Genomic DNA, 9921 nt, shown 5'->3' on the forward strand with positions numbered 1-9921 from the left:
CAGCCCCAGCCCCCGTGTGGGTCGGGGACAAGGATGGGATGGTTTCCTTGCATGTCTTGCTGTCACTCACGGATGCTTCCTACTGTGTTATGTTCTGCTGGAATTTTTCCCTTCATGATCCCTCCCTGGGCCTGGGAAAGTGGTTCCGTGCCAGCCTTAAAGGCTGTGCCTCCACCACCCCCTGCCAGGTATAGGATCCCAGTGTGCCCCAGCTCATGCTGTCCCCAAGTGCCCTCCAGGGACACAAAGGAGCTGCCACAGTGCTGAGCTATCCCAGCCAGCCACTTGAGGGGCTACAGCCCGGCCCATAGCCACAGGGGCTGCCTGGTGCTGGCAGTGAGGACTTGAGCAGCGATGGGTGTTCTTTTCACCCGTGCTCCAGAAATATCCCGCAGCCATCCCTGGGTATCAGCAGGTTGCTGCTGACCGAGGAGCAGAAGCACCTCCACACCAAAAGAGGCTCAATACTGCAACCGCTCCACGGACCTCATCCCCATGCCATTCATCCTGGGTATGGGCTCCTCCCCTGAACCTGGGAATTGGGATACTCTGCTTTCCCCTGCACTGGCAGTTTGAGGATGCCCCCACTGCCCATCCTGACACCAAGCCAAAACATCCTTTGGACACCAACAGAGCGGGGAATGGAGGAGTCTGGCATCCCAGGGGCAGCACTTGGCTCCCGAACCTGCTGAGTGCAGCTCCCTGGCCCTGGGCATGCCAGCAGGAGGCTGTGATTTCCCTCGGCCTGCTCTGCACACCCTCCTCCCCCTGCCCAGGAAAGGGGCAGCTTATCTACAAGAGATGGCTGTCCTGCCCTATGCCACCTGTGACAAGGGCAGGAAAGAGCCAGGGACATCCCCACCTCTGTCCCTGGGTAGGGGCAAACCAACGGGAAGCACAATGTGCACTTTATCTCTCAGCCAGAGACAAATCTGTCCCCCTTGGAAACACGGCAGCTCTGCTGGCATGGGCTAGCCCTCACCTCCACCTGCCAGCTGGCCCCTCTGAGCCCCTGATGTGCTGTCTCTTGCTGTGGGTTTTTATGTCAACCTGATTGTGAACTGGTGGTGGGCTCAGTACACTCGCATCCCCCTGCCCAACCAGCTCATGTGTGTCACCTCTAGCAATGTCCACAGCAAGGACAAGAAGGGACAGACCCTGCAACGCACCCTCCCACGCTACGCCAACCTGTCAGCACTCCTCATCCTGCACTGTCAGCACCAGGGTGCTCAAGCGCTTCCCCACCATGGACCACATGGTGGAAGCGGGTGAGGAGCTAAGCCCTGGGCGTGACAACTTGCAACATAGGGCGAAAGCTGGGGGCCACAGATGTGTCCCCATCACCAGGAGGGTGTGCTAGGGGCTGGAGATCCTTGCAAGAATCTCTGCCCCAAACTACCCCGCACACAGGGTGGCATACTTACACAGATATTCACCCCCAAAAAGCCCCATGTCCCCCCTGCCCAGAGCCTGTCTCCTGGGGCTGTAGTTTCACCTGGAAGTCCCTGTGTTCCTGCTGGGGATGGTCCCCAAAAGGTCTTTCCCCCACCAACATGGGGACCATGGTGCTGAGCCTCTGCCCGACCGCAGGCTTCATGATGCAGGATGAACACAGGAAGTTTGAGAGCCTGCACTCCGACTTCAAGGAGTACTGGATCCCTTGCATGTGGTTCACCAGCCTGGCAGCGCAGGCCCGGCGGGACGGCCGCATTCGTGGTGATGTGGCCCTTCGCCTGCCCACGGATGCGAGCCAGCACTGGCTGCATGGGGACCAGGCGCCGGGGGGCCCTCACGCAAGGCACAAGTCACCCATCCTTGTCCTCTCTGCCCAGCTGAACCTCTACCGGGCCAAGTGCAGCACGTTGTTCCGTTACGACTGGATCAGCACCCCACTGCTTTACATGCAGGTAGCGGTGAGCCCCATGGGCCCCACGAACCCAGACCCCAGCTCCTTCTACCCAACAGCGGAGGTGCCCTACAGCCTCCTCCCTGCACCCTGATGAGGAGCATTTCACTCCCCTTCCTAAAAGCACTTTACTCCCCCATTGAGTCTGGTGCTGGCTCTGGCCCAGCTGCTGGTTCCCAGCCCTGCAGGGATGTGCAGGAGCCTGGGCACTGGGGCAGCAAGGTTCAGCCTCAAGTCCATGAGAGCATCAGTGACCAGCCAAGCCTCTTGCATCCTCGCTGCTCCCGTGCCGAGTGTCCCTCTCGGCTGCTATCCTTGCCACGGGCTGATCTGTGCTCCTGGCAGGTTGTCACTATCACCATCTACTCCTTTGCCTTCTGTGTCATGGGGACGCAGTTCCTGGAGCTGTTAGAGCCGGAGCAGCAGGGAGACCTGGACATGTACACTCCCCTCTCTACCCTTCTGCCCAGCCTCTGTGGGGCTTGGTGGCTGCCAACTGGATGAGCTGCTGGATGGATGAGCTGCTGGGGCAGGGACGTGGCCTTGTGGAGCTCCTCCTTGCTTCCAGATGCACCGGGGCGGAGGCAGTGAGTGGTGCGGAGCATCCCTGCAGAGGATGGCAGCCTGTCCCCATCACCCTGCTTGGGCTCCCCCAGCATGTGTGAGGATGTGGAGCAGAGCCAGCCAGTGGAGGCCTCGCCAAGCATGCCGTGCATCCAGACGCCTCTGCTCAGCCGCTGCTTTGCTGCTGCATCCCCTGCCAGAAGCATCAAAGACTTTGGCCAGGGAAGCTGAGGACACGCCCACCTGTGACACCCCCGGGCAGAGGGTGGCTTCCCCTCCCCTTACCTCAAGGAGGAAGGTGATTCTCCACCTCTACTCTGCTATGGTGAGACATCACCTGAAGTACTGCATCCAGCTCTGGTATCCTCAGCACAAGGACAAGGACCTGTTGGAGCAGGTCCAGAGGACGGACACAAAAGTGATGAGAGGGCTGGAGCACTTCTCCTGTGAAGACTGGCTGAGAGAGTTTGGGTTGTTCAGCCTGGAAAAGGCCCCAGGGAGATCCTACTGTATCATTTCAGTACTTAAAGGGGGCCTTATAAGAAGGATGGGCACAGTCTTTTTAGCAGGGCCTGTTGAGACACAAGAGGTGGTGGTTTTAAACTAAAAGGTGAGATTTTGACTAGAGAGAAGGAAGAAGTATTTTATGTGGCGAGTGGTCAAACAATGGGGCAGGTTACTCAGATAAGCGGTCGATGCCCCATCCCTGGAAATATTCCAAGTCAGGTTGGATAGGGCTAAGGGAAATGTGCTCCAGTGAAGATGTCCCTGCTCACTGCAGCGAGTTCGGACTAGATGACCTTTGGGTTGGAAGTGATCCTTAAAACATTCTCCAATTCCACTCGGATGGCCACAGGAGCGTGGTTACACCGTGGTGGGCATGCACTGGCAACTGCCTTGAAGCTTGGGTCTGCACTCCTGTGGGCACTGCAGACAGAGCCATGCCCAAATGCCACCAGCCAGGTTGTGGAGTCCCTGGCAGTGTGTGTCCCTGGGCTGGGCAGGACGTTTGCACTAGCACGTTTCTTCTCCATAGTGATCTGGGGTAAACTTCTCCCTGCTCCCCAGCAACGCCTACATTCCAGAGAGGTGAGGCAGAGGCCATAAACGGCACTTGGGAGAATGCGTCACAGCCGCTTCCTCTGAGCTTGTTCCCTCTCTCCTCGCCCTCCACAAAGTGCAAACAGAATTTGGAGTGTTTCTGAAGGACTTTGTACAGGAGGAGAAACTGAGGGTTATGGAGCAAGTGCCAATTTGGTGTCAGAGCAGGCGCTGTAAGCCTGGCCCCTGACGAGCAGGACTATGGCTAATTCATCAGTATGTGCTGCTCAGTTACTGCTTTGAGAAACAGCAGCCATCAGCCTGTGGGAACAAGAGCAGCACAGGACAGTGGCAGACTGCCAGGGTGGGCGGCACCTGGCTCCCATGGTGGCGCAGGCTGTAGGACCTTGTCTGGCCTGGCTGCAGGGTGTGTGGTTTCTGCTCCAGCCCTGGCACGGCTCTGTGGATGTGCACAGGGATTTACCTGCCTGGGAGCAGGCGAGCCTGCCAGGCACTCAGCCTGAAAAAGATGTGCAGGGGCTGGGCTTAAGCATGGCTTTAGTCTGGCTGGGTTAATGAGGTGCCCAAGCCTGATCTAAGGACCTTTACCCGCTTCTGCAGGTAGATATGCAAGGGTTGAATTTGAAAAAAAACTACTTTTCATATAACAAGCAGCTGGCAGCATAACCCAAGTGAGGTCACTCATCCTCTTGAGTGCTGCCCCTCACTGTGTCTCTCAGCCCCATGTCATATTGTCCAATCCAGAGAATGATCTTGTGGTTACAATTTAATGGGTCCAGCAGTTGAGTGGGGCTAGATTCCTGGGAGGAGCTGGGAGCTTTAAAGGAAAGGTGGTTTTGGGAAAGGGAGGCCCTGCTGGAAAGGAAGTTGTTCAACAGCTCTGCCAATATTCTCTGGTGAAACACGTGTGCCCGAGTGTGGGAATCCTCCTATGGAGGCTGAAAGGTTTTACTTGTGCCGAGGACACCAGAGCCGGATGCAGTATTCCAGGTGGTCTCACCACAGCAGAGTAGAGGTGGAGAATCACCTCCCTCCACTTGCTGGCGAGGTTTCTTTTGAAGCAGGATGTGACCAGCTTTCTGGGCTGCAAGGGCACATAACAAGTACCACTTTCTGATGTGGTTGGTGTGTCTCCATCTGTGGCACAGACTCACCTGCATCTCCCTGCCAGCAAGACAGGATGAGCCCACACTGCCCAGGGCACCTGAGCCTGCTGGCACCTCCTGCTGCCACATACAGGAACAGAGCATCACAGAGCAACTTAAAAACACCCAGCACAAGCTATTTTTGTGGGGCACAGTCAGACAGGCAGTAGATACACGTGTCTCACCACAGCTCCGCTTCAGGCAAGACGATCACAGATCACCTCCTCCAGTTCAGAGCTAAAAAAGCTGTGGCTGTAGGCAGCCTGTCTTGCACCAGAGTGTTCCTACATAGATGAGGCTTTCCCAAAAACACCAAAGTAGGGTGAAATGTGCAGCATACCCACTTGGCAGGCATGAGATGTTTGAGTCTGGCCTGCCTCCATGTCCCCAGGAGCAGCCCTTACATGGACTCTCAACTCCAGCCAAACCATTTGACTAGATACAGATATCCAGCATGCTGGCTTTCCTTAAACAGCAGTCCTAAGGAATGACATCACACGTCCCAAAACATCCAGAAAAGATTTGTTCATCACAGCTGACCTAGCTTTGTGGAATCCCACCACAGGTGACAGGGCAGGAAGCTGGAGTTTGTACCCAGCTTTCGAAAGGGACAGACCATGACCAGGGCCTGGCCCTTCTGCTAGAAGGGATTTATCTTGCACCGGAATGAGACCAAGGAGGTCAGGGACAGACCAGCTGGTCACTGAGCAGTGCAGCCAAGCTGGGTTAAAAGAAGATGCCAGAGCCTGAAGGCAATTGTACAACTGGACAGGGAACACCAGGTGATGGCAGAAAGGGCCATGCTGGCCTGAACCAGAGGACCTGAGAGCGTGCAGTCTGGAAAGTGGAGGCTGGAGGTGTTAAAGAGACATATTTTGAGCCAGGTTTAGCACAAATGCAGTCTGAGAAACACAGCACTGCAGAGCTGCTCCTGGACAGACCTCTCCCCGCTGTGGTGTGCTGACCTAACACACCACAGGGAAAGGGGGACACATGCTCAGCCAGACCCCAGCAGCTCCCAGAAAGCCAGAACTCTAGCAGGGATGGACACCTCCACCTTCCTCCTGCATGCAGGTTTCCAGCACTGGAAATTCTCCACTTCAGCCAAGTCTGACAACTCTTTTCCACACCCACTTGGTCCAGTAGGTAACTGTCCTAGAACCTAGGAAGATGTTTTAGCTGAAACTATGCAGGATCAGAGCTTGCCTGAAGACACAAAAGCACTCAGGGATTCCAGGACAGATCCTTCTTTCTTCACTCTTGCCAGGCAGGAGCTACGCCAGCCCCCTCCACCCTGCAGACACAAATGAGCACACAACCCTTGCCTGTAGCAGACTCTTGGTTTTATTCGTTCCCTCAGCAGAATAGTTTCTATTCATTTGCCTTTTCTGGCCTTGATCTTCCTCAAGTAGAACTCCAGTTCCTTGCCTTCCAACACATAGCCATCAGCTCGGCCACACTGTCCAGGTCTGGAGGCAATGCAAGCTGCAAGGAGAAGGCATCCAGTTAAAGAAGTTTAATAATTTACCCCATGAAGTGAAACCACCAGAGCAGGCAGCCTCTCTGCAAAAGCATGGACCAGTAAGTGACCAGTAACAGACACAGCAGTTTGTGTGCTGGCTTCAGTCCCCTGAGGCATCATGCTCTTGAACCTGCTCAGTGGGACTAAGTCTCTAGCGAAGTCCTCTTCAGATCTCCAAACTGTCATCGCTCAAGTTCAGTAGCAGAACTGGACAAAGGTCTCATCACCAGAAGACTTCAGAACACTGAACTATTCCCCAGAACTTGAAGCCACTCAAAGCTGTTACATGCTCGTAGAACATTTTTCTGACACCCAGTGCAGCTTATAGGTCCTTCCTCATTTTACAAGTCTTGAGCCACACTATTTTTCTCAAAGGTCAACCAGAAATTATCATCTCTAGGAGCCTGGCTGGGACAAGTACCAATTCAACCTCCAAAAACAGACTTCCCCCTCTCACCACAAGTGGGGTATCTCCAGAAAAGATTAAAGAACAAATAACATCCAAGACCCAGAAGATATTCCTGCAAATATGGAGAAGACCTCACTGCTTTCATCCTGCAGTTTGCTGTACCACAGCAAGTAGAACTTCAAATGGTCCCAAGAATAAGATCTGCTCTGTCACCCTGCCTGCACCCTGACTCCCTTACCACACCCACATGGATGCTGCCAGGGACTCACCAAGTAGCTTTCCTTGCTGGAACTGCTCCTCAAGAATACTTGCTATCTTGGCATTCTTCTTTCGCTCATCGTATTTTTTCTGTATCTTCTTTGAACGCTTCTTGTTCAAGATTTCCTCCTCTTCAGGAGTCTGAAAACAAGACCGTAAGTGAAAACAAGGTCAAGAAAATGGCCACCTTCTATTAGAGCAGGTGGTCTCCATTAGCATCAAGGAGACCCTTGTATTCTCAGCACTGCACATGACTCCCAGGTCATACCTGACAGAGGTATAAATACCTCAACCTCACAGAACTAGGTGCCACATTTCACTCTTGAGGTCAAGAAAGGCACTGCTCCTTGACACATGAAACTGCAACAGTCTCCACTATTACTTAATCCTCCTCAAAAAAAAGACAATTCCTTTTCCCTCTCCAGACAAAATGAGCGTGTGTCACACTCAGGGGTGCTGAACGCCCTGGCAGACAGGTTACAAGCCCTGCCCAGTTTTAATGCAAAGAGACAACCTTAGGAGTGCTACACACAGGGTGGGTGGGGTTAAACACCTTCTAGCAGTGTGGGCTCTGGATCTTCAACAAATTGAAGACAATAGGTCTGGGTAGTTTAAAGACACTTAAGCACATGCTGAAGTTGAGCTAGCAATCCACAAGCTTCTCACCGCAGCCATCTCATTCCCCAGCACAAAGGCCTGACCTGCAAAGTCTTCCTCAGCATCATACACTGTCATCGCTCTCCATTCAGTAGCAGAACTGGACAAAGGTATCATCATTAGAAGACCAGAGATTGACAGGCAGGTTCTTGTGCACAAATGGGTGCAATGCCCTGATAACCAACACTATCACCGATAGGTACCCAGCCCTATTCTGGTAGGCACTGCCCACTCCTGGTGACCAACTGCTTCTAGCACGGCAGACTCTGCTCTGAAAGGAGTCAGAATGAGACCCCCAGACATACCAGCTTGGCCCCCTTCTTGCGTCCAAGGGGCAAAGCATAGTGGGCTTCATACCACTGCCGGTAGGGGGTGCTGCCAATGAGCACAATGCAGTTCTTCACAAGGGTCTTTGTCCGCACCAGCTCGTTGTTAGAAGCGTTGTAGACGACATCGATGATTCTGGTTTTGCGAGTGCAGCCTTTCGAAAGAAAAGTATGAATTCAAACCTACAGGGATCAGATAACTGGGAATACAGTCCACAGCATCTCACACGTACCCTCAAACCATCACACATTCATCACCCCACCGAACAGCCTGCAGCTTCCCTGGCACTGAATTACATTTAGCTACGTGATGCTTCTATTCTTCATCAGCCCGACTGTTGTTGCTGGGACAGAAGCCTACAGCTGGAAACAGATTCACTCCAAATGAAAAACTGGCATCTGTGGCTTTGCTGGAACTCATCTCAGATAAAACTACATTATGCAAAACAAGTTGTGGATTGGATGATGCCTCAGCAGATTCCAGCCAGCATTGCGCACAGGGCTCAGACCTGTATGGGCATCCTAGAGCTACCGAGTCAAACCATGATGAAGGGAACAATGCAACACTAGAAAAGCCCTCAGCACCTCTCTCTTGTGGTCCAGCAGCACCAAACTTGTAGCAAGTACCCATCAATATGCAAGAACAGTTGCATTTATGAAGCAATACCTACATTCAGGTTTTTTGCCCCTCTTTAGTTCCCACCCATCCGCGCAGGAATGTAACATGAGCATGACACTCAGTGTAACTATGACACTCCAATCACTGTGAGCTTAGCAGACATCCCAGCCTCCTAAGGCCACATAAGGTCAGAGTTATCATCACTATGCATGCTGCTGCAGACCCTATACCACAGCCACCGCCGTGTTCAAACCCAGCCTACGGATCCGCACGGGCATCGCCACCCCTCCAGTGCAGCAGTGCTGTAGGGCAGCTCACTGGGGACAGCCCCCTCCTGGCGTACTCACATTCCGACCCCCAGGAGAAGTTGCCAACGTCCAGCCGAAGGGCACGGTACTTCTTATTTCCACCACGAACTCTCACTGTGTGAATTCGGCGTGGGCCAATCTACGGGCAGAACCAAACACCAGGCTGTTGTCGGAGCTGGGGTGCTGCACAGCTTGTGCAGAAGCAGAGCCCTAAGCTCAAAGGCAATGTGGTCAGTGTAACTATGACGCACCCTAGCATTGGCAGACACGGTAAGTGACCAAAACGGTCTGTTGCATCTACCTAAGGTAGAACTTTCATCACTCCAATTGCCTTTTACTCATAAAACAAAGCGTCACATTTAAGCCTCTAACACCAGAAAACCCACAACCCACGTTTGATAACATGCCTAGTGACCACCCACCGCAAATCACCCACCTTAGTGTTGGCAGGAGGTCGCCCCAACTCATACTTCCTCTTCTTGTGGTAGGGCTTCCTCTTGCCCCCAGTCTTACGACGCTTATGCCAGTTGTCCCTGGAGATACCTGAATGGAGAGTGGTGTGGTCAGAGCACGGCACAGAGCCCACCTGGCTCTGACAGGGCACGGTTCTGAGTCCTCAGCTCTCCAAGGTTGCTATCCGCACAGTGCACTCAGCCTTATGCAGCAGTTAGAGAAGCTTCATCATTGATACTCAGATCCGCCTCAAGCTCCACCCTCCTTCCCAAAAAGCAGACGCACTCCCTCCACACTCCCTCTGCCATGCCTGATGTGTGTCCCTTTGGGAAGCAGCTTCCCAACCCACCTCACGTGCTGGGCACCTTAAGGGAAATGCCCCATCCCAAGCTACCAGGCGCACACCACCCGATGCTATCCTCTGGGTCTAGCAGGTAATCTATAGAGAGAAACATCCATCCTACCTGTCTGTTGGACCCGAGAGACCCCACAAGGCCCATCTCACCCTCGTACCCCACCTCCTCCTCTCACTATAATCCCCCCAACACCCACGCAAGTACAGGGCCACCCCCGTCCACCCATCTTGCAGGGTTCTCTACGAGACACCCCACCTCACCCGCAGGGCTTCCCGAAGTAACTGCTCTCTCTACAGCCCCCGATCCCTACGGCCGCAGCACCCCCGAGACTGGGGC

General features: G+C 53.8%; 2 protein-coding genes across 2 annotated transcripts; one reads left to right on the forward strand and one right to left on the reverse strand.

Annotated features, from left to right (window-relative positions):
• Positions 1-395: 395 nt before the first annotated feature.
• On the forward strand, positions 396-2701 carry LOC103781269 (bestrophin-4-like; the record flags this gene model as incomplete). The annotated part of the gene is given in 8 exon segments (XM_008948979.1): positions 396-452; positions 454-511; positions 1010-1208; positions 1210-1268; positions 1591-1746; positions 1831-1907; positions 2252-2391; positions 2563-2701. Coding segments are annotated over 8 exon segments (885 nt in total), but the record flags the coding sequence as incomplete, so codon positions are not given.
• Positions 2702-6004: 3303 nt separating this feature from the next.
• Positions 6005-9901, reverse strand: LOC103781268 (40S ribosomal protein S8). Its single transcript, XM_008948978.1, has 7 exons — positions 9896-9901; positions 9808-9811; positions 9213-9319; positions 8816-8915; positions 7829-8004; positions 6878-7007; positions 6005-6162 (listed from the first exon to the last, which is right to left on the reverse strand). Exons 2-7 carry the CDS (start codon positions 9809-9811, stop codon positions 6053-6055), a joined length of 627 nt encoding a protein of 208 aa, XP_008947226.1. The 5' UTR covers positions 9896-9901; the 3' UTR covers positions 6005-6052.
• Between the last annotated feature and the right edge of the window lie 20 nt (positions 9902-9921).

The sequence above is a fragment of the Merops nubicus genome, unplaced genomic scaffold, assembly GCF_000691845.1.
Source record: "Merops nubicus isolate BGI_N331 unplaced genomic scaffold, ASM69184v1 scaffold11191, whole genome shotgun sequence".
Classification (NCBI taxonomy): Eukaryota; Metazoa; Chordata; class Aves; order Coraciiformes; family Meropidae; genus Merops; species Merops nubicus.

Bases quoted from the DNA above. Each gene is read 5' to 3' on its own strand.
- LOC103781268 (XM_008948978.1), bottom strand. The intron at 8,005-8,815 runs GTGAGTACGCCA...TTCTTTCGAAAG, and splicing joins CTTCTCCTGGGGGTCGGAAT to GCTGCACTCGCAAAACCAGA. The intron at 7,008-7,828 runs GTATGTCTGGGG...TCTTGTTTTCAG, and splicing joins GCAAGAAGGGGGCCAAGCTG to ACTCCTGAAGAGGAGGAAAT.